General features: G+C 40.3%; 1 protein-coding gene across 8 annotated transcripts in view; it reads left to right on the forward strand.

The window, feature by feature from the left end:
* Positions 1-20947, forward strand: part of LOC117405124 (connector enhancer of kinase suppressor of ras 2) — a 129355-nt gene that overhangs the window by 78111 nt on the left and 30297 nt on the right. For all 8 annotated transcript variants that reach the window (XM_059028073.1, XM_059028065.1, XM_059028067.1 and 5 more), the window contains 6 exons: positions 12534-12582; positions 14530-14702; positions 15481-15554; positions 17291-17362; positions 18068-18135; positions 19918-20018. In XM_059028073.1, coding sequence (XP_058884056.1) covers positions 12534-12582; positions 14530-14702; positions 15481-15554; positions 17291-17362; positions 18068-18135; positions 19918-20018 — 537 coding nt within the window. The remainder of the gene's footprint in view (positions 1-12533; positions 12583-14529; positions 14703-15480; positions 15555-17290; positions 17363-18067; positions 18136-19917; positions 20019-20947) is intronic.

Genomic DNA, 20947 nt, shown 5'->3' on the forward strand with positions numbered 1-20947 from the left:
GGTGTGAGTCGGAAGCATAATGAATCTTTTTTAATAGCGCTGGTGAGCCTTCTCTTAGTGACAGAGCCCTCCTGCTGTTCGCTTTGCTTCTTCGGGGAAATGGAACACCATAGTGTGTGGGGAAAAAAGCAAAGGATAGAAACACTAGCGACTGAAAATGAACAGGAGAGAATGTTCTTTACAACTTCTGTAAAATTTGGGTCTGCGTAATAGAAAAAGTGCTTATAGAAATAATATCAGCTGTTTACAAGGTTTTTTGTCATATCCACTTTACTTCAGGTTTATAAAGTGCTCTCTCACAGGTGACTTTCCCCTCACAAGATGCAGTACAGAAGTCTCAGATTTTATTGCCACAGTTCAGCTCAGCAGTTTTCCGTATGTAATTTATTCGAATGAACACCCAGTTTTATCGAAACATTTTCGTGCTCTTCCCATTTGCCAGCTAACGACTCATCCTCTGCATTCACATGGGTGCATGGCAAGCTATAATGTTCTCTACTTAACCTTACAGTGTTGCTTTGATGAGTAAAGGTAGCTGTTAAGAGTGTGCGATACATCAGATACTTAAGTGCCAAGCAAGGTTAGCTGCTGTATTAACCTATTTCATTCTGGTTGTGTCCCTTTTAAACCCGCTGTAACTAATCAACCTGCTCTAGTCTGTGAAGAGTTTACTGCACTAAATGCATTGTATTTTTTGGGTTCTGTTCGTGAACAGTATTAAAAGGTGTGGGGCTATTCTAGCTAATTAAATAATTCCATGAAACTTTTTATGCTGTTCCAATCGTTATCGTGATATATATAGGAGGCTCTGTGGTCCAGTGGTTAAAGAAAAGGACTTATAACCAGGAGGTCCCCGGTTCAAATCCCACCTCCGCCACTGACTCATTGTGCGACCCTGAGCAAGTCACTTAACCTCCTTGTGCTCCGTCTTTCGGGTGAGACGTAATTGTAAGTGACTCTGCAGCTGATGCATAGTTCACACACCCTAGTCTCTGTAAGTCGCCTTGGATAAAGGCGTCTGCTAAATAAACAAATAATTATATATATATATATATATATATATATATATATATATATATATATATATATATATATATATATATATATATATAAAAACACTGTTCTGCATCTTCTTTTATTGGCTTCATCAGCAAAATTGAAACTTGGCAAACAAAACAATTAGAGAAGGTTCACCTCTTTAGATAAGGTTTGCCTTGGAAAGTAAAGATATTTCAGAAACCGTATTAGTGTGCAGATATAATAAATCACATTGTTTTCAAAAGCAGGTTAACTTAAATTGGGTGTTAAGTCACCCTGGGTAAGGGTGTTTGCTAATAAATAAATAATAATAATAATAATTTAAAGATTAACAACAGAAAGCAGAATACACACTGACATCTTCAGGCATGGAACATGTTTTATCCATACCTATATAGTGATATGTGAAATATTTGTGAATTTCTTTTATCATTTGTATTGTTATAAATGTCTCCACAAATACATTTGTATTCATTTGAAAATGGATGTGTAAATGACTTCTGAAAATACGCCCCATACTGTTCTATAAAAATCTTGACAGTACAGCAGCTATTTATAGTGTAGCATTAGACAGAAAGAAACTGGATCGGAATGGAATGGCTCGGAACTCTGGGGAGGTTAGGCCATCACGTATAGAAACTTCAATATTGTAGCGGTTCAACCTTATTTACCGTCTTCAGTCCAAGGGTCAATGAGAAAGCCAGGTTCTGCTCTTGGACCAATCAGTGACTCCCAGGAGAACATTTGACCAATTAGGTGACAGAAAGAGGAGGGTTCTGACAGAAAAGAAATGCCATATAAAGCATTGCTTTCAAACCTAGGCTTTCTGGTTGATGCATTAAAAAGAGAGTCCTGTTTTAAACACTGGAGCCTGGAGTAGTTACAGCAGAAGAGTAGCTGCAGTCCTCGTTGCAAAGACAGACACACGATGCTCAGGCATGGAGGAGGAGGCTGTCCGAAGAGCCATGCGATGAACGCAGCACAATCAGATTGACAGACCAAGCTTGCCTGTTGTCTGCTGTATAATGAGGAATTTCATTTGACTGTACATCGCACCATATTTTGAAATATCTGTTGTACATTGAAGTCAGGGATCTTGCACAGCCCTGGGGCTCAGGGTTAAGAGATTCAGATTCAGAGGCTGGGCCCACTTCCCAAGCCAGCACTCTAACCGTGGCTGTGGCAGTCACAGAGGCGCATCTATTAGAACGTGAGAAAAGTTACGAACGAGAGGAGGCCAGCCGGTCCATCGGTGCTCGTCCAGTTCCTAGTAGCTGATTGATCTCAAAACCTATATCTGTCTAAAGAAGTCTATCTTCCATTTCCAGCTGTGGCAATGACCCCCAACTGCATCTCTTTACACTCAATATCACCCCCACAGCCCACCCCAACACGCTGTACTGGGAAAATAAAATGCTGTGCATGCCAGCTGTTTGCAGGAAGATTGGAAGCACAATAAAGGTGTTCCTTGTTCTGTATCGTCTCAAGCGACGGTACGTGCCATCAAGACCTCTCTGTCTTTGAAACTGAGGTGTGCATCTAATTCTGGGGCGTAAAGTTGTTCAGCAAAGCCCTTTGCAGAAATGTCATTTTGCTCCTTTCGGGCATGAATCCAGTGATGCTTCTGACTCCAGGGGGCAATTAGAATGACAGCCCGGCAGTGACAGAGCCAGTCCATTCTTACAGTGGCACTCATAATTGCTCTGAGAAGCAGCCATCCATGGTTAGTGACAAGGGCTGCTGGTGAGAATGTGTTTCTGATTAAAACGATTCTTCTTCTTATTTTGCACTGTGTTGGGAGCGTGGGTTGCAAAGTGAACACCTGTGTTACCAGGTACCTGTTTCTCACAGTGGGATTCATAGGTTGCTAACAGCTCAGACAGACAGACCAGTGTACTGTGTGTTGTTATACTGCAATCAGGAATGTACAAGGAGGATTCTACAGTACCATGTGTTCTTGGGTGCAGCGCATTGAATTCTTCCTTACATGTTTGATGTTATGGCAGCATGATTGCCTTGAGTATAACCAGAGCTCAGACACACCTTCACCCCCCCACATGTTTCTACACCACAGTACTGAGCACCAGTTTGGGTGGAGCTTCATCTTGAATAATCGGGATCACAGGTATTCTTTTGCATACACACATCTTCTGCCACGGAACAGTTGGTAGTTCTCTCGTAATAAAGTAATACATATATTCTCTGTAATTCTGACTAACAACAAAATGAAGTTGCATCAGATCGACGCACACACACACAATCTGTCTCCTCTTTCTCTTTGGCTGCATTGGACAAGCTGTTGTTCACACACAGGTCTGGAGAGACCGTACAAGCCGATCTTTGTGTTTGCTGGCAACTAGAACGCAAGCCGACAGATTCATAGCTTTAATTAAAATTAAATATGGTAATAAGGAGCTTGCTTCATTAGAACAGATGATATCGTACTGTTTATCTGGGGCTTTATTTAAAGACAGTTAAAGGTTAGCGAGGGCTTTGAAATCGGAGAATACATTCCAGCTCTCTTTGGGCCCTACTCATAAAGCTTTAGCTTAAATCTTTTTTAAAGAGAGAAATCGTTGGGATAAAGTAGCTGATGCTTTCATAGACCTTTTCAAGATGCCAACAAGAGTTTTGTGAATATCAAACTGTTAGATAGAAAAATGGAATGCTTGTAATGGTTTGGGTCAAACTGGATAGAGAAAGGGTGTGGTAGCAACGGTTAGCTCATACGCCATAATCTTGAGATCTAGGAATGTAAAGGCATTAGAAAATTATTAATATTGTTATGGCTCAGAATTTGGGGGTTCAAAGTAATCCATAGACCTGAAAGATCTTCTCAGTACAGAGATGAAAAACAACGAGCAGGGTCAGCAATGCTGACCAAGCTGAAGAATTACAGAGCCGAGCACAGTCGGAGCTTGAGACTGAATACGGTATCGGACGGGTATGCTAAGGACTAATTAACAGCCCTTTGCAAGAGAGGAACAGTTTTTGCTATTCTCCAGAAATAAACTTGCCTGGCAAGTAACTGGGTCCCATATCACCTGTAAATGAGTGTACAGCACCTGAGAAATGGCAAAAAAAGAAAAAAAATCAGGTAGTGGGCCTTCATAGTTTCACTAACAATTATCCAGTGGTGTGAATACTTTATCCATAACTAAGCACTAAACGTTATTGAGAGTATTACTATTTAGATTTTATTTATTTTATATATATATATATATATATATATATATATATATATATATATATATATATATATATATATATATATACACACACACACAGTCCAACTTCACTATAACGAACCCCCTTTTTTAACTATCCTGCAGCAAGAACTCGTTTTTGCAATGGACATTAGCCCTATTAGAACGATCACTTTTACAAAATCTACCCGGATAAAACAATCTCGCTAGTGACTGACACTGAGCTTTCTCCAGTGTGAATGTGTTATTCTCTCAGTGAAAACAAAGACCTTGGTAGGCTAATTCGAAGATAAGGCTGATTCATAGATAACCTATTGTAGTGCGAATCATGTGTGAAGTATGCAACCGCTGCCATCTTCACACAAACTGCAACCATGGCAACAGGTGTGAGGAGGTGACAAGATTGAAACAGCGTGCATTAAGAACAGCACGGAAAATATGAAGCAATCTACACTGGATATGTTTTTCAAGAGAAAGAGCACGTAATTACTGTATTCAGCATGTAAGTGTACTTTTTATTTTTCAGAACTACTGTATGAAGATGTTAAATTAAATGTGGGCGTTTCTTCATTATTCGGATACAGCAAGTTGCCAAACCCTATTATAGTGAACAACCTGATATAACGAACATTTCTCCAGGTCCCAGGGGGTTCTTTATAATGAAGTTAGACTGTATGTGTGTGTATATATATATCACACACTAAAATAACCACATTGAGATGTATCATCTCTTACAAGTTGATCCCATTTATATATACTGTATGAAAATCATTATATACAACATAATATACAGCAATACACACATGACATCACTATTCCCATATATAATGCAGCGTTGGCATGGAAATGCTGTTCTCTTTCAGTGCATGTCTGAATCAGTAACTGGATGCTATGAAATGCAGTGTTTTTGTTTTGTTGTGCTTGCTTGCTTGTTTATTTCCCAGGTGTAGCTGCCTTTTCTGATACAGTATGTAGACTATGAAGGAAAGCTTGGTGCAGCTACTATTGATTCCCTGACCCCAGGAGGAAAACCTCTGAGTGTATGATTTAATCAGCAAGCACGAGCTGTTAGGAAGATGTATGAAGCTCTTTTTAAGTGAGCACCAATACAGTTTCTTTGGTCAGGTGTTAGACAGGTAGATCTGAATTAACAGCAGTTAAGTTACTGACCCTGTTTAAACTTCAGCCGTTGAAGATTTGTGACATCAGTACATGTCTATCAAGAGAAACACACCACAGCAAAAATGAAAAAAAAAAAATTCAAAAGCACAGGCACCCTAGCACAGGATAATAGGAAATAGCGACTGCCTGGTGAAGCACAGGGAAGCTCTTGTCAGCTGAAATACCACTAACATTTAAGAGCTGCTTTCTAGAAATAAAGATCATTAAGCTTACTATGAAGAGGGTGTCAATGGTCAGGCAGATAGACACAGAAGTCACAAGGACACTACTGCAAGGTTTTAAATACACAGGTGGTGTCCTTTAGGCTCTTTTAAAAGGCACAGCTTCCACTGTTACAGATACAAACAGATGCCCTTACGATAGCAAGCACTTTTATCAGCATATGCAGTAGCAACTATTTCAAATGCTGAAACAGCTCGCCACAAAAGCTGTTTCTACAGCCTCACCTGTCTGGCAGGTGGATTAATTGACCAAATGGATTAATTGACTGGCCAATTGCCCAACCAATCGAGGCCTCAGTTTCCCCCATTCCAGCCACTTTCTCACATGACTGGAATGGAGGGAGCCAGGCACCAAGTTTCATGCAGGGATAAAGGAGTTTTATACCCGAGCTGGATTTAATCAAAATTATTACAATGCCATATCTATTAGAAAGTGTAGCAATGGCCGCTTCATAAACCTTTAATTTCATTCTAAGCCTTGTCTCTGCCAAGCCACAGCAAAGAAACACCAAAACATCTTAATAATTCCCCAGGGGAACACCTTGCCCTGTCACACTGGAAATCCAGGACTGTTACCTTGACTTGTAAACTAGCTTTCCTAGTTCAACTGCTTTTCTTGCCCTTGGCTGTAATTCTGAGCTCTCTGCTTCCCCCCCCCTTACTAATGTGGAGGCAATCCGACCCCCCCTTTAAACAAGGCAATCAAGAATCAATTACTTTAGATGGAGCTAAATTGGGGGCTAATTAGCACCTCCATGATGTTCACCTGTTTCGTGTGATCATCATGACACATATTGAGCTGTGTTTGTGTGGACTCCTGCAATGAAACGTACTGCAAGTCCGAAGACAGCTTCTGCTAATAGCTGTCAGCTTGACAGCTGGTCAATTTATAGTTTTTCAAGCAAACGACTGCAGCGTTGAATGATTTCTTTTTCTGCCTCACCCTAGTTGATTTGTCACTTTCATCTATAAAGGCTCATTCATTACAATACAAGCTGTAATGGTCTTGTCTCTACCATCTGGTAATCTTGTGACACTAGCATGTGCTCAGCGCTCTGGTATATTTTCATAGTTTTTGTGAAGCGGTCTTGTTACTAGTTGGAGATACAACTCAGGTACGTTGCATTATGTTTATGATATGAATATGCTACAATTATTTTAAAAGTACAGCGATGGCCAAAAGTTTTGCATCACCTAGAATTTTAGGATTGAGACATCATTAAATAAAAAAATATATATATATATATATTTTTTTTGTGTATTCAGCCGATGAAGGACTTGTAATCCGAAACGTCCTGATAATTGAGTTGTAATCAATTATGCTACTTTTTTAAGTACCTAAAATATCCTTCTCTTTTTTTTTTCTTTTTTCTTATTGATCATTTTGGTACACAGAAGTTTTCCTTTTTCTCAAAATATATCTATATATATATCTATATATATATCTGAACATTGATTTTAGATCTTTTATTTTACATCATATTATCAAAGAAACTACAAAATTAAGTCTACCAGAAGCCAAAATAGTAGTACAGTATTTCATGTTAGATTTCCAAATGACACATTTTTCAATTGTCAGTTTTCCGTAAAGTATATGGAAAACTACAAAGCGGTGTGTAATTCAATATGTTAATGTAGCATTGTTAAGCAGGTTTCTTTTGACTTTATGAAGCAAATGAGTTCATTCTAAAGGGTCTTGCAAAACCTTTGGCCATAGCTGTACAGTGTTGGGCAAATGTATTGGACCCCATTTGCTTCTGTAGTTTATTGGACTCTATGCTTGACAAAAGTACCAACTGTACAAAAGAAAGTGTGTGGATTCAACGTCAGATTGCACCAGAGATTGTGAGAACGTACACAGACACAAGCCAAAGAGAAGCCAAGCTGTTATTAATGCCAGAGATGCCAAGCTGTTATTGAAGCCAAAGAGATGCCAAGCTGTTATTGAAGCCAAAGAGATGCCAAGCTGTTATTGAAGCCAAAGTTAGCCATACTAAATATTAGCATTAGACAGACTGCCATTCTACCCAAGCCAAGAACCTCGGCACTGAAAGCTCTATCGCTGCTTCCATAAATAAATCATGAGCCGACTGTATTCTAAAACATCATTACAGGAGTCTTGCCGTCTTGTTCTGTCATGCAGTCAGTCACTGTAAGCGTTGTTGTGCCTTGTTACTTACAAAGGATGCACATTGTTTGACCTCATTATCGTGTATTGCACTTCTGTTTCACTTAGCTAGCCATTTGCAGACATGAGGGCCCTGTTGGATCTGGAGGTTCTTTGTCATTGTCAGTGTGATTGTAATAGGTGAGTAAATACCCACGATGGATCAGCCTCTTTGCAATCTCAGCAGTTTAGCATTGTGGGATTGGGTTGGGGTGTGTAGTAAAACAGAAAGCCAGCTCCCATTCAGACATGCATTCCATGGTAAAGCAATGGAGAAATCGACATCTGATATTGATTTATTACAGTCCAATACTGTATGTATACAGTAGTCATGCTTGTTTTATTCTAAAGTATTTAGAAACGTTAATTTTCACCTCTTTACTGACTGATAAAGCAGTAGCGTCAGGGTGCAGCTGTCAAAAAGGGTCCCTTTAGTTCCATAACTAACACCATAACAGCCACATAGCAATCAAACCTTCCTTCAGCCGAGGTGCAACCATTGTAATGTGTCAACGCCTGCAAACAGAGTAGAACGATCACAACCCCGGGGTTTGATAGGTATATGAAATGGTTAACGACGTGAGCACACAAACACAAGTTTATTTGGTTTAACTTTAGAGCTTGGTTTGAAGCAGAACCCTGTACTGAAACAGCCAGCTTTGTCCTCCCCTGCCCTTATAGCATTTGTTGAACTCTGTTGTACTTTTCTGTAGAGTTCCAGTGCTCCAGGATGGTCTTAAATGGGCAATTGTGGAAGCAGAGATTTTGCAGTGTTCGTTTTGAAGTAGTAAAGGAACGTGAAAAAAATATATCCGAATTAATGAACAAAGGAAAGTGTGCACTTTTGACCTTTTGAAAATATATTTGGAGTGTGTTAGTTTTGAATAACATGTTTGGTAAATTAAAAAGAAACAAAGATGTTGTTTTGATCAAGAAAAATGCTGGAAAGGTGTATGAATAGATAAGCAAAATACACTGAGCTAAAATACTGTTTCTACTTAATTCATTTGCAGTTACACGCTTTGTATTCTTTAATAGTGGTAGATTAAAATCCTTATGCGTAGCTGAAAGCAAACAGAACAGTTAAAGAGAACGATATCCGCAGGGCGTGCAATTAAACAACACAAACCTCCTGGAATGCGTTTTTTTGCAAACTTGTTGTCTTATTTTTATTTATATTATTTTATTTTAAAGTACAGTTCTAAGACACTTCAGCTCTTGTGTACCACAGGCAAAAACTTTGAAATGAGATTTGCCATTGAGAACGACATCATTCTCATGAGCAGCGTTCCGCCTCTGCTCGGTTCTGTGTTAACCAGTGTAATTCTTTTTTTTTGATGTGATGCATTTTCTTATTGCCCGAGGCACGGTGCCTGACCTAATTTAGAACAGTGGAGAGACGGCAGTTTTATTTATGTTTTCAGTTTAGGTCTAGAGGTGTGTGTGTTTTATATTACTAATCCTACAGCAACGCTGCAGAGGATGTTGCAAAAGGACAACACGTCTGCAATATATACAGCAACGGGCAAATTTACTAGAACACCCCATTGCTTGTGTCGTTTAGATTTCTTGTGCATATGAAATCAAACCACCGTTGCTGAAAAAGGAGTTCCATTTTTAATTAATTTCACATTCTGCAGCTCGACAGAAATAATTCAGGACTGAAAAGTGTTAAGATGGGAGCCTAAGGGAACAGTACTTTTCCTGTTGAAGTCCGTTGTCCAATGAATGGGATTCGATACTCTCTCTTGTTGAAGTCCATTGTCCAATGAATGGGATTTGAATATCTCCCAATGACAGTGAGATTCACAGCCGAGCAGAGAGCAAACTCTTAATCCTACATGTGGCGTGCCCGTGGAGGGGAGGACGCTGTCATTTACTCAATGAATCCTCAATAACTCAAGACATCGGGCAGCAATGGCGTCTTGAAAATGGGAGTGTGTGCTCTCTCAGTTAGGGTATCTTTTCCGTTGTGTTGTATCTTTCCCAGTGCAGGGTGGTGAGCTCAGGTATGCAGTTCTGCATTTCACATGCCTCTGTCACTGTATAAAAGCTATTGAAGTTTTAAAATGGGCACTTAATATTTTTCTTCTTGAAAATTCGGACTTTCATATGTCATTAAAAATGAAAAAGCAAAGGTAGCAGATATATTCTGCAAACAGAGGATTTCACATTCTAAACTAGTTCAGTGCCCTGTTTGGAGCTACAGTGTCTTGTTGAATTAGTGATGAAATATTTGGCAAATGCCATCTTTTGATTTTAGAGGCTTGTGAACATGGCTTCCCTTTAGACAAAGAAGGATGTAACCAAAGATTAGCAGCAGTCAGTAAATGATGATTATGTAATGCTGTGCTCTCCTCCTCGGCATATCCAAAAGGCCTCATTAATGGTAATCCTGTTGTACTGCCAGTCTGTTGAATGTACTGTAATACAGTAAGAGTCAGCAGCCACATACCGACTCTGTGGGTGTCGTGTTCATCAGAGTTCGATTGTCACTGCATAATGAGGCCTCTTTGTGATCTTTCATTCTCATAAAAGGGAGATCCTGGGAGCAAATCTCCATGGCAACTGGGAGTCTTTTTTTTAATAAGGGTTTCCTTTTACGTTTTGGAAGGGGTTGGGTTTGCTGTTCTTCTGGTGCTGTGCTGTCATTAGGAGAAAGTATTTCAGTGTGACCGGTGGGATTAATTGCAGTCTTTCAGGTGAACACTACTGAAATTGAACACTACAGTCTGGATTAATTTAATAATAATAATCCCATCAGGCTGTGTAAACTGTACATCGCAAGCAGGCAGGTTTCAGGAGACAAGTCCACTATACCTCCTCTCACCCAAACAGGATGTGATGCACCTAAAGGACACTGGCCAGCTCCTGATGAGAGGTAACTGGCATTGCATCTTCATGGCATAATCATAAAGGAGTGATAACAAGGATTTCAAACCCTTAGCTTGCTTCTTAATAGCACTAGCAACATTATCACTACCACTTCTTGTTTGATTCTTTGCATATCTGCATTTTTTTTGAAATACAGCCATATAGAATAAAAGCTGCTGCTGTTGCTTCCTGGTATCCAAACACTTCCTGTGCTGTTGGTCACTTTCACTCCTGCTAACAGACCATGTGGCCCTGAAGTGATTAGGTAACCAAGAGCAGCAATTTCAACTTGGAATCCATAGCATTTTTTTTTTAAGGTTGTTAGCTAGCAGTAATAGATAAGGAAATGATTACCACTCCTCTATGAAAGTTTTGTTGTCTGATAATTCCACTCTTCAACCACTGTCTGAGACATTATAGGGGTGAATCTGCAGCCAGAGCTGGTCCCAAAGGTGTTGAGCCTTTTAAATCAATGCCTGTGCAGTTCATTCCATTCCATCATCTTTTCCCAGTGATTGGAAATGAGAAACCCATTTAGCAGTTTGATCCTCTCCTGGAGACACACCTGAGCTTGTTCGCTATACACTGTGGCTAATCAAGCACATATTGAATTCTAGAATGGGTGAAAGTGCTCTGCAATAGGAGTCTTGTTTCCATGCCTGTTTTCTGTAATCACTGTGCCGCATATGATGTAGATCTTGGCAGGTAGGGATGGTAAGCCCTCACCAGAGCTCCATCTGGTCGTGTGTGTGAATCGCATGCTGTAGGCCCTCCATCAGGCAAGCAGATGGGACAGTTCTGAGCATGGAGATCCACCCTACAGAAGAGAGAGAGAGAAATAATCAACACCTACTAGCGATGCAATCTGTGATATTTACAAAGGGCGCGACTTGTGTTTTTATACTTGCCAACGTAAAGTGAAGAACTGGACTCTGAAACTGCAGCAAGCGGGATAGTTTTAAACATGTGTTCGACATCTTATTGGCTGAATATTCAAGAATAATTAGCAGTTGTAAAAGGATTATTTTTGTTTGTTTTTTGTATGAGGCATGAGTGCTATAACCAGCTACAGTATGAATGAACACTTACGGGACAAAGTGAACATGTCGTTCACTGGCGACCTTCATTTAAAGTGATGCAGTTTATTGAGTCCAGGGTCGGGGTCAATTCCTTTTTTCAATTCCATTTCCAATTCCTTTTTAAAATGAATTCCCATTTCCAAATTCCAATTCCCATTCCCTTTTAATCTGTTCCAATGCATTTTACGACATTACAGAATGGCATGTGTGGTTGACAGGTTGTGTATATATGTTTGCTCAATAAAGCCTATGTTGTAAAATGAATTTAAATTGATTAAAAGGGAATTTGAATTGGGGGAATTGATTTTAAAAAGGAATTAAAAATGCAATTGAACCCAACCCTGATTCTCAAATCAAGAAAGCACTAAGGCCCCAGCAGACTGTGACACATCATGGTGTGCACAGAGGATCAGAAAGCACTAAGGCCCCAGCAGACTGTGACACATCATGGGGTGCACAGAGGATCAGAAAGCATTAAGGCCCCAGCAAACTGTGACACATCATGGGGTGGACAGAGGATCAGAAAGCACTAAGGCCCCAGCAGACTGTAACACATCATGGGGTGCACAGAGGATCAGAAAGCACTAAGGCCCCAGCAGACTGTGACACATCATGGGGTGCACAGAGGATCAGAAAGTGCTGAGGCCCCAGCAGACTGTAACACATCGTGGGGTGCACAGAGGACCAGCCTTGCTGGGGTCTGTCAATACTGTTTGTAGAGGAATGGTTTGAGTTTCTATTTCATGATGTTGTTGTTGTTTTTCAGACATTTCAACAGTCGTCGCTGCACCAGAAGAATAAAAAGAAGAACAAAGGTGGGTACGACCTCGTTTAGTTGTCCAGTGCATGGTTGGAAATAAGACTCCCATTGCATAGCAGTTTGGTCCATTCCTGGTTTTACTATGAACTTACTAAGACATGTCTGAGCTTGTTACCTGTGCACTGTGGATAATCCGGCTCATTTTAAAACTTTGAATGGAGGACACTGCTATGCAATGGGAGTCTTATTTCCATCCCTTCATTGGTTATTAAGCATCTTACACAAGGAAAACTGTTTTCTGAAAAAGTTTTGTTAAAATAATTTCAATCCCGAGGTGATCAATCCCACAGCATAGCCCGACAATGCTTTGCTGTTCACATTGAACAGACATGGCCAGTTAGTGCACCGAAAATATATTTATTTAACAACCGTCTAAACCACATATACAGAGTCTCTCCTGATTAGTCAAAGGCAAAATGTTTGTGGAAACATGTTTCTCAAAGTAGAACCCAGGTCTGCTTTGGCGAACCACACAGAAACATCAAGCATACACATTGAGTCATTGAGATTCAGCATTACCATACCTGAACTATTTCAGTGATTTCACTTGAGAGGCTGGATTCAAAGTTGCATGAATAGGAAGGTCCTTATTACCAGCTGTTACTAAAGTGATTGCTTTTGTAATATAAGAAAGAAGCCAGCACTAAACAGCTAAAACTGTTTTACTTTAGCAACTTCCAAGTTGACTTTTCCTCCTAACATTAACCTCTGAATTAAAGGTGGTGGAGTTGTAGATAAACCACCAGTAAATATCCAATAAGTGCTCAACGTGTGGGCTGTTAAGCATATGTGCAGTACATTATGTATCACAATGATGTCTGATCCCAGGCCTCACAAACTGTATTTCAAGCACAAAACCATCCACCCACATGCAAAAATGAAATTTGTTCATGAGTTATTGTGAGGCAAACAAGCACTGAGAACAAAAAGGTTTGAATTTGCTTAATCTTTATAATCCCATGATATGTGTTCCTAATCCTCAATTTACCTTTTTAACTTTTGAGGCAGTCTCTGAGCTAGCCTGAGCAAGGTGGAATTTCTGTAAAGAGGCCGGTATATAACTGAACCTTCGAGACGTGTACCTGTCATTTCTGCCGCGCCTCAAACACAGTGTTTGCTACAGCAGATGCTTTTCATCACAGATCTTAACAAACACCGTTTTTCATTTTTATTTTGCAAAAGACTTTTTTTGTAAACAAAAATGATTTGCAGAAAAAGAATACATTTCGTACGACAATCACTGTTAAAATCTTCATAGAAATGAGTGCAAAACGATAAAAGAGATGATCGAACGATATTGTCCATCCTCCCCCCCGGGGGACACAAACAGCCCCCCTCTTACAGACACATCGCCAATTTTTGTCTGTTTTAAATCATTTATTTTACAATAAATCTGCACAGCACCGCCTTCACTTGCAAAACTGTTGACTGTCTAGTTCTCGGCCTGACATCACCAGAACCCATCCTCTTCACGTGGTGACTCTGGACTTTATTAACATGCCATGTATATATGAGTGCAGAAGCAGTAATAAATGAGGAGTAAGTACAGCTATCATAGGATTATAAACAGATTCTATATATATATATATCAAGCACATTCAGAGGGTACAGTAGTATTCAACAACTAACAAACTGGCTACCTAAAATGGGCAAGGTGTTTGTTCTAGTTTGTGGATCTGTTTATACAGTAGCGCTTAGACACCGCCTTCCACCATGGCAAGTTGAAAGCATTTCAGAGACCACCCGCAGTCTGACCTCAGATGAAAGTGTGTTTGAAGGCTCAGTGAATCAGATGAAAGGACTGATAGAGTCGAGGATCACATTGGCATTGAAGAGCTCGCTGCCACTTCAGTGTGGATGTACACCAGGAAGGGAGTGTGAGAAAACCTCAAATAGAAGTGGATCCAGTGTGGTCTTCAGCTACTCTGTGTGTCTCTTGCAGGGACTGCAGCTGCCATGAGCAAGCGGCGGATTTCATGTAAAGACCTGGGTCGTGGTGACTGCGAGGGCTGGCTGTGGAAGAAGAAAGACGCCAAGAGTTACTTCTCACAGAAATGGAAAAAATATTGGTTTGTTCTGAAAGATACATCTCTTTACTGGTACATGAATGAAGAAGTAAGTATTTATTTTTACTGTACGCATGTATTTATTCAAAATGTTAACATGCATACCCTAGATTGATTTGTTCTGTATAACAAGCTGGACATCTTTCTTGAGAGAGGTCATTCCTGCGTGGTTTGGTTTGATGTGATTGTCAATGGCATTGGTGACTAGATTCTCTGCCCAAGCTGGACAATCCAATGCCAGCTTTTGTGTTCCTTGAGGAATCCTCGCCCACGTCCTGAGTTGTGCTTGCTGGTGGTGGTTTTCTGCATAAGTTACCATACCAGAAACACCCAGGAGATTGACCTGCTGGACAAGGCGGTCCGTGCAGCCACTGCTTTGAGGGACGAGCCAATTGCAATGACACCCACTATCACAGTTGCACATTTTACATAGGTCTAGTGGATCACGTGACATGCCAATTGGCCACATAAATGTGCATGCAATGCAGACTACTTTTTTTCCTTTCATTATACTTACAATAAACAGAAGAGAAAATGGAGTTTGCTTCTAGAATCCATGTATGGAATTTCAAGGATAAGTAATGATGACAATAGCATTTAGCTATCCATGGGTCTTTATTACAGTACAAGAAGTCTGAAAAGAACATTCAAGTGCTGCAATACAGTAATCTGCTCTTTCTTTTCTCCAGACTTCCTATTCTAATTAACACAGGAGTTTAAGTTCCAGATTTGTGGGGGGTTTCCACGATGCTCATTTTCAACATTAGATTTCAATGCATTGTTGATGGTTCAAGATATTTAACGTTGGTATTGCATCTCCCTTACAGGATGAAAAAGCAGAGGGATTTATTTGTCTGCCAGAGTTTAAGATTGACAGGGCCAATGAATGCCGCAAGAAGTAGTAAGTATCCCTTACTTGGGTTAACGTGCAAAAACGTGATTTCCCTTTGTAGTTCCAGAATGTATTTAGCAGAGAAGTTCTCAGCATAAGCAGTCGCACACTCCCGTGCTAGCTTGGTAACATGCAGTCGTGTTAAATCTCTGTGCGCACATCCCTTAGATCAGAAGCCAGGTGATATGGAATATAAACTGTACTGTACATATCGTATGGAGTGTATCTGTTTATAATGGCACACAACAAATGCACTCCGTAGAGCCTCATATCAGCTCGCTAGCAAACGAATTAACAATATTCATTTTATAATGAGCCAGTGAGAATAAACAAAGCTAACAAACTAAAACCAGGAAGACCTACCATAGGGCAGCAGTGTGGAGTAGTGGTTAGGGCTCTGGACTCTTGACCGGAGGGTCGTGGGTTCAATCCCAGCTGCAGACACTGCTGCTGTACCCTTGAGCAAGGTACTTTACCTAGATTGCTCCACTAAAAACCCAACTGTATAAATGGGTAATTGTATGTAAAAATAATGTGATATCTGGATAAGGGCGTCTGCTAAGAACTAAATAATAATAATAATAATAATCCCACAATAAACAGGTAGAAAGGGCATGTACAGTATGTATTGGATGCTTTCATCTTTAAAGTGAAAAGCTAATGCATGCCTGTGTTTCACCCAGATGAGATTATTGTAATGCTCTGTTTTCTGGTATTCCTAAATGTGTGGTGTCTCATTTGCAGCTAGTTCAAAACACTGCTGCCAGAATTCTAACTAGAACCAAAAAAAATATGAGCATATTACCCCTGTCTTGGCTTCTTTGCACTGGCTCCCTGTGCATGTTAGAATTGATTGTAAGATTTTGCTTTTAGTTTATAAAGCCCTAAATGGCTTGGCACCAAGTTATTTCCAGGAGTTGTTGACCTCTTACAATCCAAGTCGTGCTCTGAGATCGCAGGATGTGGGGCTGTTGGTTGTTCCAAGACTGAATAAAGATGGTGCGAGAGGGAGGGAGGGCCTTCTCTTGTAAAGCCCCAATATTGCCGAATGCTCTACCATCTTCAGTCAAAAAAGCAAGGAATCTTTCTACTTTTAAAACAGCATAGAAAACCCACTTTTATAAAAAGTTTTTTTTTTTTTTTTACACCATAATTGTATCACTGACTATATATTGTCTTGCTGCCAATAAGCTTTGACCCCAAAGACACAGCTGGGGTGACATGACCTAGGAAGTAAAAAAAGCAACAGGCTTACTGGAAAGTAAGCAAACTGAGTGTTTTTTTTTTTTTTTTAACCTAGTACAGTACTAGATATCATATTTTAAAATGGAAAAACATATTTTCTATAACATGTGTTTCTTTCAAAACTGCACATTTGGAATGGAAGTACACAACATGTAAGATGTATGATAATATTCTGTTAGCTACAATCACATTAAAACAACAAGCTGTTGTTATCACTCTTTTCAAGGCTGTAAAGACCTTATATGATGGGTTTAACAACTAGAGATTCTGGGAGTGTGTTGCTGTCACTGATGCTGCATTCTGACTACCCAACCATACGTAAAATTGCATTTCTAAGCTAACGGTATCTTGTCAGGCTTTTGCAGAAACTGATAGCAAGGCATCTGATGCGTGTTAGGGTCATGTTCCGATTTTCTTTCTCTTTTGTTTGAAAGAAAAAGCTGCTGACGGCAATATTAAATACTGAATGTTCTCGTGCGTTGCTTTTGTTTTCTTTTCAGCGCGTTCAAGGCCTGTCACCCAAAGATTAAAAGTTTCTACTTTGCAGCCGACGGCGTAGATGACATGAACAGGTGAGTGGGGGAAAAAAAAACACGACAGTGTGTGCCATCTACACTGCTGAGAGAGAGAGAGAGAGAGAGAGAGAGAGAGAGAGAGAGAGAGAGAGAGAGAGAGAGAGAGAATATATATCTACACAGGAAGTAATCCAAAGTGATGTCCACTGCCCCACTCTCTCCACGGCTGCCTGATACGAGTTGACAAGTCCTCCATGCACATCAAGGGCTCGGCTGCCCAGCTTGTGTACTTTATGCAAACGTGTATTGAATTCTTTGCTTCATGGAAATGAGTGAGTAAATCAATAATGAAATAAAAAACCTTATACGGAATGCTTTAAGAGTGAAATATCAAACCTTTTTGATACCCGTTTACTGCTAGACACCGCGGGTTCTGTTCAATTGACCCAAATCCACTTCCTGGGATCTTCTAGATTGTCGGTGTCAAAATCACACCAGAATAGGTTGTGTGTGTTTGTAACCTTGGCACACAACAGATCCTGTCTCAGTGATCTAAACAGAGCTTGAATCATTTGAAAGTAATTGTGAATAGTGCACACAAATCCTCATTGTGGGTCCCTTCGTATCAGTATGTCTTACCGGAGCAGTGATGGGCAGTGCAAACACTGAGCACACATACTGCATCAGCTTGTGTGGTGTTCTGTTCTGCTTCCATGCCAGTAGCAGACTGAGAGCCAGGCATCTCTCTGTTTCTCTCCACAGGTGGCTCAGCAGACTCAACATGGCAGCTGCTGGCTATGCAGAGAGAGAAAGAATAAAGCAAGATCAAGGTGAAATAAAAAATAATAATAATAAACCAATAAACAAAAAGAAGCCGGGGAAATCGTGTGGGACGAGCATTTAAACAACTCAAACATTTCATTTGGGGGCTTGTGAGCAGTTTTGGAATCAAATTTAAAAAAAATAAATACATAAAAATAAATGATACTTTTGCTAACAACAGTTGGAGTAAAAAGCTTTGAGAATCTAGCTCACTGGATCTGAGCTGCTGAGCCTTTACCACCCTGGTCGCTCGTCGAGGTCCCCAGATGCTGGCTTGCTGGCCGTTCCTTTGCATAATAAGACCTACAGTATTGGTTAGTTTTAATTGACTGTAAAATTGCTCTCAATCTGTGATGTGCAGTGCATGAAAGCCACTCTAGAAATTAAAAACACCATTCTAATTTAACATCAGGTTCAGTGGAGGGATGGAAACAAGACTCCTGTTGCATAACAGTTTCACCCATTCCAGGTTTTGATTCGAGCTTGAACAGCCCCAGTGTATAGTTAACAATCTCAGGTGTGTCTAATGAAACTCATAGTAAAACCAGGAATGGATGAAACTGCTGTGCAATGGGGGTCTTATTTCCATCTCTCCTCTAAAGGACCGCACTCCTACCTGTACGCAATTCCCCCAGCATTGTGCAAACACCTTTGTTTTACACCGGCTCCTCCTATCTCACTCCACAGAAGGAAGCTAAATGCTAACTGAGCTTGTAAAACAACCACCTGGAAATCGATTTAGAATGGGAGGTTAATGCTTTGGTATTAAAAGGAAAGTAGTTCCATTTTGGTATTTTGTGCAGCTCTTATAAAAATACATATAAAAGCACCCAACTACTTTGATTGATTTGCCCTGCAGCAAAGTCACAGCGATGTCCCCAAACAAAAACAAAGCTCGACAAATATCAGGATCTTTAGCTGGATCTTCAAATCATCTGGCAGGAGAGAGTGCAAACAACCCACGCTGCGATTGTCGCTCCAGTACAAATACCAACGGGACTCTGCAGATCTGGCAGCGCTTGGATGTCATTTAATCTATTCTGTCTGCAAAGCAAGCAGAAAAGTACTACTGGTTAATCGCTGGTATTCTCTGAAGGTACTCTTATCTGGGAGAAAGCCAACTTTGAAAGGGCGGCCATAAAAACAAAAAGCTGCCGATAGGGTTTTAGGTTCTAAAATACCCCCCCAAAATGTCTTTTGTTGCAGCAATGGTGCTGTACAGCGAGTGCTGTGATCCCATCTGTGCTGTTACGTGATTTGAGCTCAGTTCTCGGTATGGCTCAACACGTCAAAACACAGCTTTTTTTTCAATGGGTGTGTCAACTGCCTGCCTGCCTGCCTGCAAAATGCACTTTAACTTTCAACTACACACTAACTGGGCAGACTGATCATACATTTAAAAAAACATTGTATTGTCCTAATTGAAGAGAAAGTGGACATCCATGGGTAGGACTTCTGTTTAGTTTTCTTGTCTGTTTTGAGTTGATTTGCAGTGTTTAAAATAAAACTGAGTCCCAGCGCTTAAATGCATGTGGTCAGTCTAAATTGTCCCCCGATTCAGCCTGACCACATTCTGCACATGGAGTTCCCCTCCCCTGCAGTTAGGACAGGCCTGTTCAAACCCAAGCACGTTTCCACAAAGATGGCCAGCCTGCCCAATCTTAGTGGAAGAACAAAGAGTTTTTTAATTATCAGTAATGGGTTTCTAGCCTGCATTTCACAGGATCGTTTTCTTTGACAAAGGGAACTGCATTGTAAACTCGTTTTTGAATCGTTATTTATTGTTTCAGATTACTGGAGCGAAAGTGACCATGAAGATACAGATACCCCCTCGACGCCAAAACAGGACAGCCCCCCGCCCCCCTACGACACCTACCCCCGTCCTCCATCGGTAAGTAGCTCTGAAACAGTCACGGCTTTATCCCTGTTTGAACTTCAGCAAGACAAGACCAGAAGGTCAACAACATTTTTTTTTTTTTATAGTATACTGCATACTAGCTAGAAACTTCCGTTTTTTAGTTATGGGTGGTTTATTGTATATTCTGTATAACCTGCCTTGCATTCATTCAAATCCGACAGAATAAAAGGAAACTAAAGCCCCTGAATGCAGCTGTTTAGTTCAGGTTTATACTCACTTTATTGTCCTTTCAGTGCACTTGCCATATAAACAGTGTACTCCGTTAGAGAGGAGTGCTGTGTTTATTTCTCTTGCTACCTTTAGAAGATCTTGGGTTATTCAGCCATCCTCGTTAGTGGAGTAACTACAATACTCCATTGATTTCCATGAAGAGCTTTTTTTTTTTTTTTTTTTTAACTTTATTGATTGGCTTTTTCAGTTTTTGAAACAAAAAACAAGTATAGCAATTTAATAGAAACAACAGCTCTAAAAGAGAGGGCGAGAGAGAGACGGAACTGTCATGCTTGATTACTTAAGAATGAAGCTCTGGAAGAGAGGGCAGTCGGAGTTGGTCAGTATGAAATAGAAAGGGTTGCCATGCTTTGTAGCATTTTTGAGTGTGAACTTAATCTTTACCAATTTAAGGAAATGCATCAAATCCCTGATCCAGTGAACATACAAGGGTGAGGTAGCCTGCTCCCACCCGGATGCCTAACCAAAAGGGTTGCAAACGCCAGTGTATACCAAAATGTTTTTGACAGCACTAGAGAATGCTACAGTACTTGTGTGGGGGGCTGACTTTTCTTCAGAAGAAACGCCTATAACCACAGAGCAGCTGCCAGGTTAAACCTGTGTGACCTAACCCAGTATCAGCCCAGCGTAAAGGGTGAGGGTTCTTTTTTCTTCCAGATTCATGCACAGTT

The sequence above is a fragment of the Acipenser ruthenus genome, chromosome 8 (assembly GCF_902713425.1).
Source record: "Acipenser ruthenus chromosome 8, fAciRut3.2 maternal haplotype, whole genome shotgun sequence".
NCBI lineage: Eukaryota > Metazoa > Chordata > Actinopteri > Acipenseriformes > Acipenseridae > Acipenser > Acipenser ruthenus.